This window comes from Schistosoma mansoni, chromosome 5 (assembly GCF_000237925.1).
Source record: "Schistosoma mansoni strain Puerto Rico chromosome 5, complete genome".
Classification (NCBI taxonomy): domain Eukaryota; kingdom Metazoa; phylum Platyhelminthes; class Trematoda; order Strigeidida; family Schistosomatidae; genus Schistosoma; species Schistosoma mansoni.
In genome coordinates, this window is record NC_031499.1 from 4,327,267 (window position 1) to 4,350,383 (window position 23,117).

At 33.2% G+C, this 23,117-nt stretch overlaps 1 protein-coding gene across 1 annotated transcript in view; it reads right to left on the minus strand.

Annotated features, from left to right (window-relative positions):
- Smp_044750 (putative marvel-containing potential lipid raft-associated protein) overlaps window positions 1-20,253 on the minus strand; it is a 56,874-nt gene extending 36,621 nt beyond the window's left edge. The window contains exons 1-2 of the mRNA XM_018797687.1: window positions 19,985-20,253; window positions 7,847-7,945 (exon numbers count right to left, since the gene is read on the minus strand). Of these exons, the coding sequence (XP_018652704.1) occupies window positions 7,847-7,945; window positions 19,985-20,218 (333 nt within the window). The 5' untranslated portion in view covers window positions 20,219-20,253. The remainder of the gene's footprint in view (window positions 1-7,846; window positions 7,946-19,984) is intronic.
- Window positions 20,254-23,117: the final 2,864 nt, after the last annotated feature.

Here is a 23,117-nt window from a genome sequence, read left to right on the forward strand (position 1 = left end):
TTATACGCTATCTGTGTTTCTAAGACTGAGTCAGAAATGAACACTATCGAAAATTCCTCAAGCCAATAGGAAACATCTTCCCGAAACTAAGTGATTCTAAATGGATTTGCAATAGATCTTTGTAATTAGTTTGCTCACTATAGTCAGACCGGTTTAAAGTTAGGTAGAGTGAAACAAAGATTGGGTATAAATTCTTTGTGCTGATCACCACTTTCTTTTTTATGTAAATGTGACTACTTAGTTTTAGTAAAGATAGATCATTCAAACACATGCAAAAATTCTATTGTTCAATTGATCATTATAAGGTGTAAACCAGTGGTTGGGAAGGATGTTTGTTAACTGTGGTCATAAGAAACATTTATAATTCAAAGTGAATTTTATGAAATTCATGAATACAACTGATCCGAAAAGTTCACACGTTGTTCATTCGTAACTCAAACGTGCAATGTATAACTATGACAACGTTAATCTGTTGATTAAAGTCAATCGTTGCACAATTTCATTCTGCTTTAGTGCTAAGAAACTTTTTCACCGTCTTTGAGTGTCAAAACACACACATGAACAAAATCATTGTGTTAACTATTGTCAAATATCAGTCAGTTAGTTATGAGGTCAACTGACATCCCAATCACATGAACAAATGCAGATGAAGACAACTGGCGTAGCAGACGCCCAGAAAGCAGTAGACCTCAACACACACAAAGAAAAAAGCAAGATCCTCAAATATAACACACAGAACACCAACTCAATCACATTTGATGGACAAACTCTGGAAGATGTAGAATCATTCACGTATCTGGGTAGCATCATCAGTGAACGTGGAGTATCTGATACTGACATAAAGACGAGGATTGACAAAGCAAGAACAACATTCCTACAATTGAAGATCATATGGAACTCCAAAGAAATGTCAATCAACATCAAAGTCACAATCTTCAATACGAACGTCAAAACAGTTCTACTGTACGAAGCTGAAACTTCGAGAACTACCACAACCATCATCAAATATGTACAAGTATTTATAAATAATTTTGTACACAAGGCACTCAGTGTCCATTGGCTGGACACCATCAGCAACAACCTACTGTGAGAGAAAACAAAACTACTTCAAGTTGACGAAGAAATTAGGAAAAGACGATGGAAGTACATGGGACATACATTGTGGAGGTCATAAAACTACTACAGCCATATCACTTAACGTCTTCAATCACTAATTTCAATAATGTCAAGCACTTCAACCTACTAGTCTGTGCATAGCGACAAAGCTCAATTCATTAATAATAACTCCATAAACTAACCACCCAAAATGCACACCAGGATCAACTTTAATCGATTGGATAATAATAATAATAATATAGTATTTATCACCTAGTCTCACGTTTATTTGGTACTTGATTGAAAAGATAAGTGTTTTCTATATTTACATTTAAACATTTAGTAAACTGACGGTTTAGAGATGGTTTATTAACAGTTCAAGCTATTGACTTTAAACCTTTAGATTAATTTTGATTTGGTTATTTATTGTCTGGAGAAGTGGCCTAAACTGAGTCACGAAACGTCAGAAAATCTAATTATTCTACTCATTGGAATATTACAAATATATTATTTATTTATTTATAACATTCTAACCAATACTCAATTTATTCGAAATTATCAAGTCAAACCTTGGTAATGATACCTATTTTGAATTGTCGGTTCATGTCCTACATATCGTACCTTATGTATAGCAATTGAGTAATTTTATTAAACCGTGCACAAAATAGGGTACATATGAAACCCAATATATAGAGGTGTGATTAGTTACTGGAAGATTTATAATTAAAACCACTAAAATTGATAAGAAGAAGTGAAATGATAGAATTTGTTATCTAATGACAAAGAGTTGTTGAAAATTATCTTCGTTAATCAATTGTATTCATAGGTAGACTACATAAAATCTAGTTTTTATCCACATTTTATCAAATAAACTACTGAAAATATGTCCAGTATTTTAGGTAAAGATGGATAGTGGCTAACAGTGGAATCGAGGGCGTTCGTTTCGTTCTACTTGGGACTCGTCAACCGGATGTACCTGAACCTCAAAGTTCATGTGCTTGTGCAATGAGGAAGGAACGTGCGTCCTGGATTCCGCTGCTAGCCACTATCCATCTTTGTTTATAATGTTTGTGAATTAAGGTAATATCGAGGCAATACGCACAATATGCACATATTCCAATTAGAGACTGACAAGTTGCAGTCCTAAACATCAATGGAAAGATTCAAACAAACAATACTAAGTGAATTCATCTTAATAGAAGATAATTCGTCCAACAAATGTACATAAGACTATTGTTAAATTATTAATTGGGCAAAAGTAATAAGAAAATACAAATATTAAGCGTCATTATTATATTTTCATGACTACTTTCATGAATTCATATCATAAAATATATAAAAAGGTGATCTATCTCTATTTACAAATATCACGAGTGTACATAAATTAATTTTAAGAAACTATTGTTTAAGTCAAATCGATTATTTGCATAACCTTATTTCATTTGAAATTTAACTTGTCAACAATTGTGATAAATCTAAATGATTTTATATAATGCGCTTTTGTTGTTCTTTTTTAACAACAAAAATCAACATTTCTTACATGTCAACCAGTGTAGAAGTAGGTTTGAATAAATATTGAAGAGATCAAACCAAAACATTATCACAGTCTATAAAGTCATTGACTGTTGATTTGATACATTCTGGTAAATCTAGACTCCTTGGTTGAAGTCTGCTCAATAACTATGATTACTGGTTGTAGACGTTGAATAACAAGCCACTAGTTTGTATAGTTGTGATGAATTTGATTTCATCTTTACAAGTAATAGTTTGAACCTTCCCGTAGTTGATATTAGAGGCATATGATATGTAATGTCTAAAGCGATGTAGTTTTGACTCTGTATAACCTCTAGTAAAACGTTCGATAATTTTCCTTATGCTAAAGGTAAATCCAAACACAATGGTTGGGGTCAGTGCGGTTCTAATCATAAGGTATATAATCGTGTATTTCACAAAACCTTCGTACGATTAACACTATTAACCTATGCAGCCCAAAGATGTATTTCAAAAAAAGGTTTGTACATTAAAATTAAAAATGCATGAAGTCAATAATTTGTTAGAGGACTAGAAAGTAGTTACTAATCAACTAAGAAATTTGCCCCTGACAAACTAGAGTTGTAATTCTACCGTTTAACAATGAAATTATTCAATTGGTCGAATATGAACAACCGAAAATCTTGTACAAGAATTGTGCAATCAAGTTATCAAATACAAAGACACTTTCAACAATTTAGGGAAGTTCTGCTATCATTAAATGGTAGATCAATACATTCGACTTAAGTAGCAACAACTCAAAATCTAAAGAATCAACCTTTCAGCCTCCAAAAACGGCGGCCATTTAAAAAATAATTAACACAGTCTGTAGGAAATCCACGAAAAGGGTGATACACTGAAAAAAAACTGAAATTGTAACTAAATTTATGAATAAGAATTAAGTCTACAGTCAAAATATTTGGACGGAATGAGCGAATGAATGTAACAAAAATGGTAATTCTATATTTAAGGGTCAGAAAAAATGTTATTATTACACGAAATGTAAAAATGGATGTATTTCATACAAAAATATACAAAGCGACCTTACAATATGTACATCGTGGGTGAATTACCTCGAAATAGTCATTTGGTCACACATTCTTTAGGTAAATTCGGATAAACGCATTTCATATTAGTTGGGAAGTTGTGAATAAACTTCATATCTGTACTACAAACTAGTAGTTAGTTGGTTTCAGTAGCCAGATCTATGAATAGAGCATTATGGCTTATAGTAAAAACTATTGTGCTCTAGTCTCATTGTGAATATCAACACCTGGATGAGAATACATCTATATAACGAGTCCCAAAAAAGGATGAAACATGTATCATAGATTTCACCACTAGCTATTAACCAACTTTGATAAATTATATAAAGTTCAATAACAAATGACTAGGTTAGACAAAATATAAAAAACACTTGGTAAAAATTTCCAAGAGGCATTATCGTCAGAGAAGAATAAAATAAACCATGTTTTATTTATTTTCTTCGTTCGAAGCGATGAGATCAACCACAGAAATTATAAAGATTTATTATACACACGCTTATATAACTGAATCAAATTTCTCGTTTTCTTTTCTAACTTGGTCCTGGGAACGTTTTTCATTTAAATCACTGATATAAATGAGTTTATATTTCACTAGGTTACTAACGATTTCGGATTAGTTTGAAAAACGTATATCCTGAATGTTTGAGCTTAGTTAATCTTTTTTTAAATACCTCTTAACACGTTAGTGCTAATCCAAATCTCTATTCACTTGTTAAATATAACCTTACAGATTAATGCCAACTAGCGAATGCCAAGAGAAGATTAGAATTTTCAATTTACAGTTATGTACTTAACCAACTGCTGAACTAATAAAAATGCTAATAATATTGCATTAAAATCCTTAGAGCTCAATACAGTTTATGTATACTTAGTGTTGATTGAATTGTACTCAGTTAGCTTAATAAACTACACAACACACAATCCCGTTACATCATAGATACTGACAAACAATAAATCTAATATGAAATCACTTAGAAATGGAAAAACATTAGTAGTCGATAGTAATTAGTTGGTCAGTTCAAGTGTTTATGCTAATTTGATCTCCTCAATTATTTGTTCAAAATGTAAAGTTTCATGTAAACTCCAATCGGTACTTTTGACTAATCCAACACACTTGAGTACACCCATACATGCAAACGACAACGTTGTATAATGAAAAATGGTGAATCTATTTATTTGTCAGTCGGCATTTCAATCTGTGGAAATGGGACACATTAGAATCAAGTTGTCAGTTTATTTGGCATTCTGGAATATTTTATACTGACACAGTCAAAGAACATTTGAGTCGGAGATTTGTAAATAGTTGACACTATTACAATTCATAATTGGAATGAACTATTTTCTATTCGGTTTCTGTGTTATTGGTGGTAAGATCGATCACAGTAATTGTAAAGTTTTAGTATACGTTTAGTTCGAAGTCGTCTGCACAATGTGAAATATCTATTTGCGACGCAATATTCTTTCCATCATTTTGAAATGTGTAGAGATTTTGTTATTGAATTCATAGTGCGGCTCAACGGTGAGTCTGTTAATTTCAATTTATACCACATTTCATCGACATTATGGTAAACTTCAAGCATACGCACTCTACAACAGATTCTATGATGGTGGGTAACTGAGAGTCTAATTGTCATTTTGAAATTGATCACACATTTCTCGACGAAATTATGTTCGTGAACATTCAACTGGAAAAGTATATGGAGGGAAATATACTGAAGAACAGGCTATTGAATTCTCTGAGGAAGACCTTCAATCTAGTAGAGTTAGTCATCATTTACACCAGTACGTACGTGTTTCATTCTAGGAAGTAGGTGTAGAATGAATCTCCAATTTGGACCATCACGGTGAATAATTATCAGTTTGTCTGATCTCCATGCACAGGTTGTATTAATTGTTGCAATAGTTTGCTTGTTGAAAATCATATCCAAACATCACCACTCTGTTTAACAGTTTCAAATATGATTCAAGTTTATCAACATTTCTATTCATGAATACATGATCAACTGTACTCATATCCTATCACATGAATCGACATTCACGACTACTTGCAAATTGTGAACAAAGAATGTTTTGATTAGAGATTTGTGAATGCCTGACATCATCACAATTGATCTATTCAATCTCTTACTTTGTCATAATGTCTTTAGTTTTATAAATCATCAGTTACTGTTATTTCATTATTCGTCATCTACTTGTACATTTGTCATGTAGAGAATTATCTTTTCTGTTTTGTCTTTTCATCTTTGAGATTATGATGTAAGTTATATGTGTAATAACTGTGAGTATATTTGATAATTTGTAAATTACTTGATTAAATGAATCCATATTCATCTATATGATTATACTGTGTACTATTATTTGTAATAATTTTAATAACCGTAATCTTTCTAAATGATGTTGCTGAGAGGATTATTTTTTCTTCTGAACCTTCTTCAATAATTGTCACTTTATTTTTCTATAATTTAGGTCAACAAATATATTAAGGAGTAATCCGTGATTAGCTGCCATTTGAAATCATGCTTAAAAGACTTTGTACAGCAAATTTTTTTTTCAAGCGAATGATTTTTACTGCATAGATAATAAGTTTTCCGAATTACGGTGTTAAACATTCTATATCTTACTTGATCACCTTATTTAAATAATACATGAAATACAAAATTGATGAATTCATTAGATTTCACAATAATTTGATTCATGTTTATAGTAATAGATACCTATGACACCATAGTGAATTGATCCGCTTATCAAAGGATTATCATATTCGCTCTAGAATAACAAAACGGCTAATCGTAAAGTTCATTTCTTGGAATACTTGATTTCAGTAGATTATTACTACGATCGATTAAAATTGCACTGTTTTGAAAGTATAGGCTAGATCCTATTGGAGTTCTGCTGAAAAGCCAAACAATTTACTCAGTAGCCTAATGAACAGATTATGTTGACTATCTCTTTAACACATGTTTTGAGAATAACTGATTTCTGGATAGTAAAAACCTCATGAATGAGTAGATATAATTTCTAACCGAGCTACTATAACATCAACAAAATGATGAACACAAATAGACCGTATTTCTATCAAGTACTGTTAAGAGCGTTTGATAAACAATATTATCCATTTTAGAAGAATAGACTTGGACTCCGATCATACTCATGAAAGAGCAATAAGATCTACAAGAACATTCATCTAGTACTGAAGGAACAGTATCATGTGATTTGTGTGCCGAGTGTACAGAAGACTGCTTTTATTTACTAATAATTACCCAAAGATATTCGAATAACAATATCACTGAACGTAACTTTGGAGTTACTTACCTTTAATCGTTCAAGCTTTTATAAACATAATTTACATTTTTATTACCAATAATAGTTTTAGAAAATAAATCTGAAGTCACTGATTTACCCAAACTAAAGTAATTTTCTTTAATTGATATATGATTGGTTCACAACCTAATGTTCATATTTTGCTGTTTAGGTATACTTTTCATTGCATAACTATAAAAACCACAGAACTTTTAATAAGTGGGAATTATTGAACAACTGTTTCGTCTTCATTTTAGGACTGTTAATGATGACTAAATTATGATCAAAAATAACACTATAACAATAGTCTAGATTTTCTCAATCGTAGCTGCTTCCTTGAGGGTAGCAGCACTTGCACACCGTGATGACCCAGTTAAACTAGATCTTTTAAAACACTAGTTCCTGGAGTTCCTACTATAGTACAAGGGTCCATTGAAAAAAAAACAAGACCATCATCAACAAGTTCATAGACCGGAAGTGAAGTTTTACTCCCAACTCTACCATGGTGTGAAAGCAGTAAAATGTTTCGCTTAGACAACTAGCATATACAGCGATAATACCTCCATACAACCGAGAGGGTGATTAGAAAATATTTCCTCTAAAAATTCTTTAAATTATCTAGCCCTATAGATTCCCGTATCCGATGCTTGGGCCTTTACAGTAAGAAGATAAATCATCTGAAAATCCACAATCAATAAATTGATATTCATTGAACTATTTTTCAAATACCAACGATTCTAAATAAGTACAGAATAGAATAATATTGAGATTTATTACAAGAAAACAAAATAACGAACAATAATGTACATTCAATAAAGATGTGTTTCTCTTTAGTCATAAACTACATAAAGTGATTAAGTAAATAAAGAACTTACAGCTGCAGCAATTGCCGTCCCATAACCTGATACTGTACACGCGCATACAATCATAGCGATTAAATGAAAACCTGAACATATTGCGATGCATATAAATTCCTAATAAGAGAAAAAAAGTAATAACTTAATGAAAACCGAAATTAATTTCAAAATCAGAAAAAAATATGTAAGCAAACAATACTGCATTCGATAATATCTTTATCAGGCTTCACTCTTATATACAGTAGTATATAGATGGATATATGAGCAAAGACACCTAAATATAGTGAGAGAAAACACTTTGATCGTTCGACTTTTCAAGGGTTAGTTTTCTAATAGGAGGCCCACTTTTTGAGTTAGAATAATCAGATTATTTAGTTTTGTTTCGTTAAGGCTCTGACAAAATACAGAGTCTTTTAACCATCATCAGCAACAATGCAAGCATGTTTGGAGGGCAGTTCTCTCTTTCCAATCGCGAAATGTTACCTTAGAATAGAGAATGAAGTAGCTGAACGTCTCGATGGCTTCACTTAACTAGGAGATCTCATCAGTCGTGATGGGGTGTGACAACTTAACCGATGTGCATATGTACCAGGTTCTATGTTGTGACTGACTAACCGACTGCATATATGAACCAATCCATACGGTCTCTTACATATAGCAGGGTTTATGTTTCGTCCCGACTGAGGCACGTCAAATGGACGTACCTGTTGCATTTCAGTGTTGAGACTCATACGGTGACTTGAACCCAGTATCTTTCACACCAAACACCCAACGATTTGTCCACTGAGCTACTGAGTTTAGATAGCCTCAAACTTCTTGGATAAGAAATCTAACTTATTTGTGGCATTTGATTATGATAAGCTTTTGTTATTTGAAATGACTACCTACTAAATTTTTTGAAGATAAACTTTTGATTGGCAGTGAAAATGCAAAAAATGAGTTAACACATCAGAATAGTCAGTTGTTGATCGGTTTTACGAGAGAATTGTACAAATGGATTTTGAATAAACAGTGGTAATCGATAGGTGGTATGAAGTGATATGATGCAACCAAGTAATCGGTACTCACAAAATCAGATTACTGACGTGAGCCCCGACATAAACTGATATCAGAAGACAAAAATTCTGACATTCAGAGTAGGATTTTTCCCCTAAAATAATAAACTTGAGCACAAGAATAAGCATGATCTCCAGTCACTTAATAAATAAATAATTGGAGGGCGTGACAACGAGAGATCATTTCACTCTCGTACACAATTAATTCTTAGCTGTTAGACGTAATGCTTGTCTTGTTATACAGTTTAATGGTTGAAATGCCTAATACAAGGGCCTATCTGTGTCAGAAATGTGTATTGCTCTCTTACATTGAATTATATTTCCAAGAATCTGGAGAAATGGCATTTTACATATATTCGAACTTATTTGATTCAACATTATAATGAAAAATGTTGCCGTTGATTTAAAATAACATGAATAAAGTGAGTTCAAATTTGATAATCAACCAGTCTGTCATACGCTACGTTTAACCTGACACATATGTAAGTTATTTAAGCTTCCACATTCAATTACCGGAATGGCATTGTCAAAGCAAATCCCAGAGTAGAAGAGGTGGTAACAGTATTAATAGTAGTAAAAAATACATGACATCGAAGGTAATATTCAGAAAAACATGGGTTGGTGGAATACAAAAGTAATTATACGGTAATTGAGGAACTTAAAATCTAAAAGAAGACAAAACGTGAATGTACCTGGGTTCATTCATGTCGACAAGTTGTTTCAATGAATCCAGTTTAGTCATCAATATAAACAAATTAGTGTAGCTGATTTTATAATTCTAAAGTCTTATCTACTTCATTAAGAACTCATTTGATATAATGCCACAAAAAGGATGATCCCTAAAAACAGAGTATAATTGTTTTAAGGATTATCTGAGCACCTGATTTCCGCTTGGAAGTAAACAGAAAAAGTCTCTTAACGCATTCTGCCAAATGCTGTCAACTGTTATCGCATGATAAGTTTTGCAGAGTAATGAAATAGAACTTGTTATCAATAAAAGTTGGTGAGTACAGTAATCTGTAGGACAAAACCGACTACTGGTCAATATAGCCATTTTTGTACAAATACAAAATACAATTTAAACTTTGCACGAAGGCTATTGAAATGCATTGAGGACTAGGGAGTTGTCATTATTTATTGAGTGAATTCAGCTTGATCACTAAGAGGAACTGAACAATTTTGTCCCAGTATCCTTACAAGACCCTATCGTAAATTGAAATTTTGGCCTTAATGTCTCAGATTATACATGTTATCTTCAAACTGTCGACCTAATACCCGAAAGCACATATTCTTAACTATAATTAATTTCCAAAGCTCTTCGACCACTAACTGTGACAGTCGGTGATTTATGCCTCATGCCCGATGTGAGTGATATCCACTTGTCATACCTCTGGTACAACTTTTCAAAGTTATTCATCAGAAATGTCTAATAATAATCATATGCAAATAATGTAAACTACGCCTGTAGCTCTTCTAGGGCTACTGACAGTCCAAAGGTCAGGTGGACGAGTAGGGTTGAGAATGGGTTCAGTAACCCCAACTCAAAAAAAACAACCATGCTGAAAAAACGCCAACCAGAATATACATTTGAAACAATTTAAACTCTGCTCTGGGGGTTGAAAAAAGAATTATGACGCCTCGTGATGAAAGCCGAGATTCTTCGAAAACCATAAATCCGATTCCCCATCCAACAACCAGAACGACAATTTATATAGGTATATGGAACTTCCGGATAATATAAGAGACCGGAAGGATCAATCAAATAGCAACGAAGATCGGGAGATACAACTTGGCAGTTCTCGGAATCAACGAAACACATTGGACATCAATTAACTTCATGTTGTCTAGTACGTAACGCTCAATGATTTACATCAGTACATTAATGAAATTTAATTTCAAGAATACTAAACGCTAATCTGCTTTAATCTAATTAGAACTACAACATTCAAAGAATGTATCATCATAATAAGCTACTTATTTTCTGTTCAACAGTTACATTCAAACATTTTTTTAAATTATTGATTCTTAAAATGTCACTCATCATGAAAGTTAAACCTAAATTCCTTTCGTGTTTTTCACCCACCTCCTACCACCCATGTATGACATAATAACAAGGGTTTATAACAACTTATTTCTCTCCTGCATTCCTCACTATCTTACGAGTGGACGTTTTTCCTTCTCGGTTACCTAGGCAACTCAAACTCAACTTATTCATGATTTTTATTACTATCACAACAGTACATACTAATTTACATAGGACTTAGAATTCATGCATATACAAACATATACACTCATAGGCTTGTAAAGAAAAATGGTGTTTTTCATTTGCATGATTGTCTTATTACAAATAGTTTGATTATTTTCTATTGTGTGATAAAATAATTCTTTTTTTCTTTTTTAAAACACACATGACTTGTTCTTTCTCTGTTATCTAGTTTTTATGATCACTGGTTATAGACGAGTGAATGAACTGGACTTTCTTTTGTCATGTTTATTAGAGAACAAAAAAAGAATTTTTCCTGTATATATTACACTCCTAACAACATTCCATTTGATCTATAAGTCAATCTACTCAGGCTACATATATGTCAACAAAAAACAGATCAGAATTTAGATAAGAATATCAACAAAGGAATAATTTAACCCTCAATTATAACGATTTAAATATCCTACCCATTGAACAATTTAGTGACTATTTGGACTAACTAACTGAGTGGACAATAGATTGAGCGTATGAAGCAAAATGTACTGCACTCAAATCACAATATGAACATCAACAATGGAATATTGCAGATATATTCAGCTAACAAGTTCAGTTTAGGAAGAAACAAGTGTCCTGAATTACACTGCTAGTCATAATCCATCTACTTTGAATATGTACTTAAGGTTTCTTTCTTGTTTCTAAAAATTTGAAATCTCGTCAATGAGTCACATATGTATCTTACACAAAACATTTCCAATAACTAATCACAACATGATTTAAAGATGAGGATTTTCTTCATTCAATCATAAGATAATGTTGAATAATATGAAAGATGAACAACAAGTGAAAGTAATCAATGGTACTCATAGTATTTCTGTTTGTGTTGTTTTAATGAACAAAACATTTTATTATTTCCTTAATCTTTATGAATTACTGCGGCTAAAGTTTAATTTGAAGTTAAGATTTTTTTATCTGAAAGTGCTAATAATGAAGAAATTGTACTCTGATTCCCTATATGGCTGTTAGTAAACAAATTAACTAATGATCATTTATGATTTTAAAAAATAGTTGGGAGCTGTTCACTTAGTATTGTTTGTTTGAATCTTCCCATTGATATTTTTAGGACTGCAACTGGTCAGTCTCTAATTGGTATATGTGCATACTGTGTGTATTGCCTCGATAAAGCCTTAATTTACAAGCATGGTAAGCAAAGATGGATAGTGGTTAGCAGTGGAATCCAGGATGCTTGTTTCGTCCTATTTGAGACTCGTCAGCTGGATGTACCTGCGTCTCAGAGTTGATGCTCACTCCGGGACTTGAACTTGTACCTTTCGCTTCAAACGCCATCGCGTTATCCACTCGGCCACTGAGTCCTGATAGCCACTTGCTTGTGCAATGGGGTGAAGTTGGGTGCTGTAGTTATCGACAAAAATCGATAAAAATTCATTTTTATTTTCACCGATCTTATCATGTAAATTGTTGAAATAAGTAAAATTTATTTTCGATGTGGGGAGAAGAGATTTAATTGTGTGAGTTAATAGAAGTTTATTCTGGTCTAGAAACAGTACTTAAATAATAATAATAATAATATGAAATCTGTCTTCAAAGGTGACAGTAGTCCAGCAAAATATCGTACTAAACTCGTCAACGAAATCAAGTTTTTGTTACTAATTTTCACTACCAATGACCTGTTTTATGCGTTATTGGGTTCAATATCTCTTTTTTATATCAGAGACATTGTTCAATCTCATACGCATTAATCATATAAATCTAGTTTAGAGGTTTAATGTTCACGTGCGAGACCGAAGGCTCTGGGTTCGAGTCCTGCTTGTGGGATCGTGGTTGCGCACTACTGAGGAGTCCCGTGCTAGGAAGAAACGGTCGTTCATTGCTTCCAGGTTTTCAATGATGGTCTAACATTCATCCACTCATGATGTCAATTGAAACTCAATTTAAACTTCTTAAAACTTTAAAAAATTATGGATTATAATAAAGTTTATCCTTAGCAAATACAACTCAGTAACGAATACAAAGAAAAGTTTCCATCCAGTTAATTACTCGTACTTAATGAATGTAAGTCTTTTTTAAACTACACAATAAGAACTAATAATAAACTATTCTCATTTTTAACCTGTTTGATAAGTATCTTATCGATATTTGAAGTATGGTATTTGATTAAATATGGCATTATTGAGAATTTCATTATCTTTTAACTTCCAACGATCTATATTTGTAAAAAAAACCTCATCGATACCCAACTATAAAATTGTACCATAACGTTTTTTTTAGTTTTTTAATTTTTGTTTTTCTTTCTACCAATCAATCATCAGTTGATTAAATAAAGTACGTCACGTGACGAAATACTCATAAAAGTCTAAATTAACTCATTTTAATATTTTATTAAGTTTTAAAAAGTTAACTGATTTTTTTTAAATTGGGAATAAATAAACAATATTAAGAAATAAATTCTGTAAAAGATGAATCTAATATTTATTTGAAGGGGATTTGTGGAGATTTAGTATTTTCATGGTTGAAAGCGTGCGTCAATTGAAGCTAGACCACCAGGGAAAATCTAGAAGCACTGAACGACCGTTTCGTCCTATTGTGGGACACCTCAGCAGTGCGCATCCATGACCTCGCCCCGCGAGATTCGAACCCAGGACCTACCAGTCTCGCGCCAGAGCACTTAACCAATAGATGATAATAAATAAATTGAGTTCTTAGTTGATGGTATTATGTAAACTGCACAGATGTATATGTAGCCTAATGTGGAAGAGAACAAAACAACTTCCATTTGAGGAGGAAATTAAGAAAAGATGATCGAAGTGGATAGGACATACATTGTGGAGATCATCAGACTGCATCATGAGGCGAGCGATAACTTGTAATTCTGAAGGTAAACGATAGGGAGGAAGGTCAAAGAACACACTGTGTCGAGAATGGGAAGCCTACATGAAAAGAATGAATAGTAACTGGAAAGAACTGGGGAGGATTGTTCATGACAGAGTTGGATTGAGAATTTTGGTGCATGGCCTATGCTCCTCCTTGAGGGGTGATAGGCGTAAGTTAGTAAGTACATACGCATCTGTATATCGAACGATTCTGTTGGAACTGTATACTTCTTAAAATATTGATATCACTTATCATAAACAATTACTTACGTAAAAACATAGTATATATTTATAATCTAAATAAAAAAATCTGAATATACTCAGTGAATATTCTCATATTTGAATTTAAAACGAAAACATTCAGAAATATTATATTCAATCTTCTTGATGGTAATACTGAGTTAGTTAAGGTCCTACAGTTCATCACTGTATTCATATGTAAAATATGTTTTAGAATACGATTTTAAACGTTCTTAATTTAGTTCTGTCCAACTAACTAGTTCACAAAGTTTAGAAGTGTTGGCATCTATACATAGATTACAGACGGATGAAACAGAGCATTAAAGTAATTCTTACAAAATATGGTTAGTTTACATGTTAAACTATTGTCTTACATGCGTCCTTAATTGTTATCTTAAAATTAATGAATAGATGGTTTCATTCTGCGAACATTCTCATCAAACCAAATAAATGAATATATGTAATGTCTTGTTATCTGTTTTCATAGCAACTTTTTGCTTGTGGACCTATAGTAAGTGAACGGTTGTATAGTTAGCATTGGCGTATTTTCATACTACTTTTAAAGATATCACTAAAACTAAGCAGATTACATCTCAGAAACATACGCTGTTCTATACACATTTTGAATGAAAAATACCTTGAAATATGTGATACATTAATTATTCAATTCAATCTTTTAGTTAATTCCATCAGAAATGATCAATATTTGAATTTGACAAGAAATATATGAAGCCTACTTACACAAAATAATGTGAAGTAATTTTCTGGAAATTTCTTATAATTCATCGGTAATTTATATCGTAACATAATATTATCATCAGTATGGAGTTGTGACGACTGTTAAATTTCATTGAATTCACGATTTGATCTAAGTTAGACAGCCACTAAAAACCTGGAAGCACTGAATGTGCTTCCAATGGAATTCAACAATCTTCACATTCACATATAGACAATTATAGTGTGCTCACTATTGTCTAACATCGAGAGGGAATTTTAGGAGTATCCTTGAAAAGCTGTCACCGGTAGAGCTGAACGGTTTAGGATGTGGACGAGGTACCCACCGAATAAAATTGAAGATCGTGAGAAAATGTCTTGAATTGATTTATATTAGGCTCGTATACCACTGAACACTAGCTCGATGATTAAGAGATTAGGCGTTCATGTGAGAGACTACAGGGCCTAAGCTCAGTTTCAAACTGCAGGGCCATTGATATGCACTGTTAAGGAGTCTCATACTAGAAAGAAACGACCATTTAGTATTTTCAGGTTTCTAGTGTTGTCTAACTTAGATCGATTTGTGATTTAAATAGTGAGTTTAGTTGAAAAATCGGTAGAAATCATAGAGCATTGAATAGTAGTTTTGTATTAGTGACTTTTCAGCAGTAATCACCACAAACCATATAACTTAAATATCTTGCACGTAAATTCGTTCCGGATTGTTGTCTAACACTGTTAAATGATCTCGAAATAATATGAAATAACCAAGTTGTTCTTCTTAGATTTCTGTGACTCTACAGAAGATACAATTTTATCATGATAATATTTGTACAAATTATTTTTGCTATCATAAATACGATATCAAATATGAATATAAAGGAGTGAAGTTAAAAATGCAGATAAACACGTACATATCCGATAACATTTTCTTATATGTTAACTTAATTATTCACTGGGATTAAGAAACACACTCTCTAAAAGCACTGATTCGGCATGCAAAATTGAGTAAATGGTATCATACACTGCAAAAACTACAGCTAACACTTAGATCTTAACAGTTCAAATGATTGATTAATACCACCATTCCAAACCAAGTCCAGTAAAGGCGTTTCTTGCTAGTATACAACTTTTTGGCAGTACGTATCCACGAACTTGTTAGAGGTCAAATACAAAACCATCGGTCTTACATATGCACACTTAACCTTCAGATAACCTATACGATATCCAGTGGTTCAAATCAGTGACTTTAATTTCTAATGGCGCAAAATCATCTTCTAAAGCGATTAATGAGTAACTACTTCAAATTCAACATGAATGGAGTGCACTAGTAATGGATTCTCAAACAAATTCCAGAAATTGCAGTCTGTAGATAGTTATTGGTGCTAGTCGCTAGTACTTTCTAACTTTCACTGGTGATATATTTCTAATATCACTTTCCGATTTAAGCTGGGAGAATTCTCTAGCCTCCACAAACCTGCTGTAGGAATGACTACATTTTGTCAGTCAAACATCCGTTCATTTGGCTACCGTTGAACTACAAAACGTTTGAGTACCTTCATAAAAATATTGAAAATCATTAATATCCAAGCCTAATAATAGTAGTCATTATTAACAGACCGATCAATTGGAAATTCACTGATTAGTTCATTAGTTCATTTTATAAACACACACAGTAGACATAGTCCCGACATTCGCTTATTCACATACCTAATATTATAAAAAAATATTTATACTGTTATTTCAATGAATATTCCAGACTACTTCTTATTTTACTTTATAGAAAACAAAATATGACTAATTAATATTTATAAGGCTAAAAGTAGGATATTATCTTAAGGAGGGTAATCGTTCAAAGTTTCACTTTAAAAGTACACTTTATCACTCAAGTGAGGGTTATTAAAAAGAACAAACGAAAAATGATTGCTTAAATGTGATTTTGGAAATTTAAACAAGTTTGAAATGGATAGAATTAATGTAAGAGATTTACAGCTAAATAAAACTATGCAAGAGTAAGTCGTTTGTGATAATCAAAAACTGTATCATAACTGTCAATTTTAGCAAATTTATTTTTACCGTCTAGATTGGAGGGAAGTCAAAAAACTACAACCGAAATCTGACAGAGATGTATGGACATACAATCAATGTAGACTGTTTAAACGCTTTCAGACAGATAAATTGTTGTATCCCGTGGGAAATTATGAATGGTAACTTTGTGAACTATTTATGGACCAATGTGATATGTATATTTCTTATTGTATAATTGTTAAGTAACTAAACTATTTTTATCCGTGTCTTTCTTATTATGAGCTTTATTTTGACCTATGAACTAGTACTATACGGTTTACCATTCTTGAGCTATCCCTAGTCTATTGATTACTGTTCCCCCTATTCACAGTCACTTTTGGCTAAATCTTGTACAAATGTTATTTCCTATTTTATGGTATGATGTGGTCTGTTTGATTAGTATATAAACCCGGTATGTTTGTGAATAATGATTCATATTGCACAGGCTGTTATTGGTGTTCGGGACTTAACTGGTTGGGCTAGGTAGAGAGCAGGACCGAGTAGTGCTCAAGAGTGCTCATACGGCTTTTGTATCATAGCTCTGATCAATAATTCACAGTCCTCTGATTGGCAGGGATCAGGACGTTCATATATCAAACAGGGCACGCACGCACTCACTCGTTATAACATAAATATTAGTGAATTAATGGTGTTCGCTAGAAAGCTGGATGATGTAGATATAAACCTCACAGCCAGCACCAGTTCCTACAATCACCAGAGATGCGCCTACAATAAATCCAAACCCAAGGTTTTCTACTGATCATCTCTAATAACTTAACTTCTTAGCATAATACATGTGATCCCAAGGAACTAAGACACTAGCGCTGACCTTATAACTTGACTATCAGAGTTTGATCAGCACTAAACGACCAAATAAACACTACATTGGGCACTATTCAGTGGTCGATCGATCAGCAACAACTAAAACTCCATAATTAAAATAACCAATTATTTCATCAAATAAAAAAACAACTTCAGCGGCAGTTTTTTTTCGACGATATTCTTTACTTAAGCCGCACATATATAGTTATGCAGTTGATGGATGTCTGGAGAATGGTAGAGGAGATCGCATCAAATAGTGATTACAGACTTTCATTGTCAAATGAGGTTACTTATTAATCAGGTAGTTAGATAAAAACAGAAGGATGAAAATGGATTATGGGTCAGAATTATGAAAGATAATTTTCCGCTTGACAGACAAAGAGAAAAACGAAAAACACAAAGATCATAATAACAACTGAATAATAATAATGAAAAGTTGTTAAAAGATGGTGATAATTGATTATGGTTTAAAGTTGCAAAACACTTATTTAAAAACAAAAATAGAAAAAACAAACCGAAACATACTACAGAAGGAAATCAGGGTCAGGGAAGGATGAAAGATTAGACGTATTGTTTTAGTGCGCAGAGTTGGATAATCTCAAACAGCGAAATTAACCGAATAAATGGTGACATATTAAAACCTGTGAGCTTCATACCTACTAGACGATTTAAACTTAAGATATCCTAAAGTCTGTTTGAAACGTTTTCCCTAGTTTTTGGATATTTTGTTAGTTATTTCAACTCTGGTTATTCACCCTCAAAAGAAATATATTTGTTTCTTGTAAATCAGGAAACATTCTTTTGAAAAATAAGGTTTCAGGGGTTTTTAATACCTTATTAAGTTGATCAACCGTAAAAATTCAGATCTACATCAAATAACATTATTTGCTGACACGATTATTGGTTGTTTAATGTGAACTAGCAGTCTAATTTTTAATAAAGAAACAATATAAGATCAAAATTATCTGTTATACAATCGGCTATGAAAACGCAACAGATAATAACACGGAAAAACTTGTGTTAACACAGCTAAAAGCATACAGTACAAATGGCTTTTATTACTGTCTTCTGCTTTTAAAATAGTGCAACTTTCGTTCAACGGGAGAATCCTGCAAGCAAAACTGAAACAGGTCGTGTTTCGATTTAAAGAAAGCCATTCTTTACATTACGAAATTAAAGGATATGCAATACATGACTGGATAATCATATCAGAATGTTTGCCCGCCATTAACTTTCTACTCAAGAACATCTTTACGTACATTTCAAAGTAAAGGAATTTAGAATGGAACTACACTTGCTTTCTACCTTAGCTAACAATCCTTTGAGCAACTTTTAATTCATCAGAATCATTTCAAAAGGAAAGTTATAGCATTTTCTGCTGCATGAATGTTAACAAAACCTATAAAAAGAGGAAGCAAGTACAAATGAGCTATTTGTTAATGCCGACGCTTCGATGATGAAAAGGGTTATGCGATTCATCTTTTTACTCGATGTAGTTAACTTTGTGCAAGTACTGTTTGAAGTATTAAATAATGATCGCATTAAAATTTAACTGCTTCTAATGTATTGTTTGTTAGTCAACATATTAGCATTCTGACAACTGTTTTGAAATACAATTTTCGAACTGTACTATACTTAAGGATACACAAATCCAAGTTTTTACGAATAAAATGATATGTAGGCAAATTAAAGATGTGTAGAGAAAACATATTTTACATTTTAGATATATTTCGGACTTGTAATCACCAAATACATAACATTTAATTAAATCAAAAGAGTTTTACCTGTGATTTTACTTGAAATAGTATAATACCCTAAACATTAGATGATACACGGGCTAATACGCATTGTAAAACACTAAATAAAATGACTCTAAATAACTTCGTAACTATTTTACACAATATTAATTAACAGTTCTGCCAAGATGTACAAATCAGTTATATGAAACGCATACTTGAAAACTAAGACTGACAAGTCATTTCTGAAAATGGATAAATTGGGTTCTCGGAAACTCCTAGTTAAATATGAGCTATGAAAATACACCGTCAAAGACAAGATATCATACGGTCACTATATGCAGTACTCATATCAAATAGAATAAACGTTTCTCATATTAAAAAAATATCATGCGGAAGAGCTCACTAAAAACTAAATTTAAACTTACAATAAGTGTCATAGGCCCCGAAAATTTGTAAATCGCATTCGTTAGGTGAATACAATAGAAAAACAATGAAATCAATGTAGTCAAGATTGCAACGAAGAATAACCATCCTCCAGGACCAGGAATCACGTAATTAGGTGAAACGGCGACAAGAATGATTAGTATAATATTGAGAATAATCTCAACGATCTTGAAAACTGCTGGTATTGTACTAGCGTAAGCTGTGTTAAGCGACATCCTAAATTAGGCTTTAAAAAAGTGCGTCCTTTTAACTTGTAAATCAAAATAGTGTGGTTAATTATAACAAATAAATCATATGTCACAATTGAATATGGTTCAAATCTTAGTATAGTGAAAGTGTCAAACGAGAAAAAATACTATTTTTTTATAGAAGCCAGCTTCAAAAAAACTTGTTCTTGCCATGCGACACTTGTTTCCGTAAGCTGTTCATGATTACTGGTTAAATGGTTCAAATGGTTGAGGACGGAATAGAAGAAGCTTTCGCTTAACGGGCTTCCGTGTCTGGTAGCAGTGGATCACCAATACCTCCAGGCAAAAACCTAGGTATATGAACGATAAAAGAGGAATAAAAAAGAATTTGGTAAATCATAATAATATGTTATCCTTAGTCCTTAAGAATAAGTAGAGTTTCCACTTAAAGGACTCCTGGGAGGTCGCTTGGACTAGCTCAGTCGGCAGCGAATTCCAGCACTTGACAACTCTAACGGAGTAGAAGTTGTGTCTGCAGTCTGTTCGGCTATGTAGGGTGTATTCTCGAAAGCCCGTCGACTCGCTTCCGAAAAGATCAGGTTAGCCAAAAACGAATACGACCATATGATAGACTTAGGGATAATTCGACCATCAAATAGTCCATGTGTTATAAACTTAAAGGACGATGATTATAATTCTAGGGGTTTCTTGTTATAACAGCCCTTTCACTTTTTACACGTATGTGGGACGTTAATTTGCCTTAGACGAATATCTACACTAGATTCACACCCAGTGTCTATTCTACAGGACTTCAACACAACTCAGATCAAGAACACGAGATTAACCTGACTATAACGTCAATATATTTCCACACCAAAATCCGACACAAGGAACAGTCAATCAATAACAATCCATCAACAAGTGTCAATACATAATAAGGATAGGGGAATATATATAACACATAACACCTGTCATCCTATCTAATGTCTGACTCATCAAGACAACCAATCATTGTCATTCTCGCCCACACATCACCTCCCTCGCGAAGTTCGATCGTATGATTTCACTTTAGGGTCTATTTGAAAAAATTTCATTTGTTTCCGTCCTCTGGATGACCTTCGTTTAACTTCTGATTTCAGATCATTTTTTCTCATTTCAACTTGTGGTGGTGGTGGAATATCAAATGTATCGCATAATACTTCCATTGGTAATGGTTTGAGTTTAGATGAATCATAAACACATTTTCTATCTCGCAGTTGATTTACATGTCTTATAATTAGTGTAATATCGACCATCACTTCATATAATACTGTACCACGTCGTTTTTTTATAAACCCAAATATCCATTTTGGCTTGCCAGGCCGGAAATCCCGTGCATAGACTGAGTCACCTACTTTGAATACTCGAATTTTCGGGCAATTCCCTTTCTAATTTTTTTGTGGTCCACTCATTCTGTCTTTCGGGTTCAAAACATCAAAAAATGTTCTAATCGGTCGGCCAAACATTATTTCGGCTGGTGATTTCCCGTCTTGACAGTTTGGACTCGGTGTAACTCTATAAGAAATGAGAAATTGTTGTAGAGCCTCTTCTACGTTGTCTTCTCCTCCCATCTTTAAGAGAACTCGATTAAGAATATCAACAAATTTCTCTGCCTGCCCGTTTGACTGAGGGTGATACGGTGGAGTTCTAATGTGTTCGATTCCATTCTGTTTACAGAACTCCGTAAACTCTAACGACGTGAACTGCGTTCCGTTATCTGAAACCAAAACATTAGGTGTACCAAACCTACCAAATAGCTGTCTCAGATGTAGCAGTGTTTCAGACGTAGATGGTCTTCGTACAACATAAATTTCAGGCCATTTCGAGTACGAATCTACCACCACCAAAAAATATTGTCCACTTATCGGTCCAGCATGATCAACGTGTAATCGGACCCAAGGTTTTGTCGTTTCTGGCCATGTCTGAGATTCTACTTTCGGTGGATCTTTTGCAACTTCGGTACATCGCCGACATCTCACTACGTATTCTTCCACAGCCTTATCCATGAATGGCCAATAGACATAACTACGCATAACTGCCTTCATTCTGTTCATTCCCGGATGACCAATGTGAAACTGTCTAAGCACAAGAAACTGAAGGGATTTAGGGATAACAACACGATCGCCATACATTAAACAATTATCAAAAATCGATATAGACTCACGTCTCAGGAAAAATTGGTGAAACTCTCGATCAGCCTTATCCTCTTTCCAACCCTTTAAAACAGCTTCTTTTATTCTTTTAAGTAGAGGATCACTAGCCTAGGCTCCTTTAACTGCTTCTACCGTTACTGGTAGGATTCTGATAGCATCACAGAACACTCTTTTTATTTCCCGTTCAAGTGATATAGAAGCAAACACGCAATCTTCCTCTAACTTGCGGTTATGTGGTATTTCTTTTGAAGTCTGCATCTTATTTCGTTTACGAAACTTATGCCCACGGTCAGCATTTTTCGGCCTACTTTTACAACATACTTGAGCATGACCATATTTACCACATTGAAAGCATACTCGTTTTTTAAAGTAACAAACATTGGCAGAATGACACTTACCACATCGCCAACAAGACGTTCTGTGTTTCACTCGATTCGGGATTTTCTGGGAGTTTGAATCTTTATTTCCATTAAAAGATTTACGCAAAGTATTAATTCCCACGTGTTCACTGTTCCTTTCTATGAGATTCGTGTCATGCTTCAAATTAACCATTCTTTGACAATCTTCGGATACTGATTGTAGACTGATATTAGGATCTTGTTCGACTCTCGCTAGAATCCGTGTTCTAATATCTGCATCTACTGAAGATTGTAATCCACATACAAAAATAAGGCACTTGAGTTGATCTGAGGACATTTCTTGTAAACGGAACCGCTCACATTCCCGGTTCACGA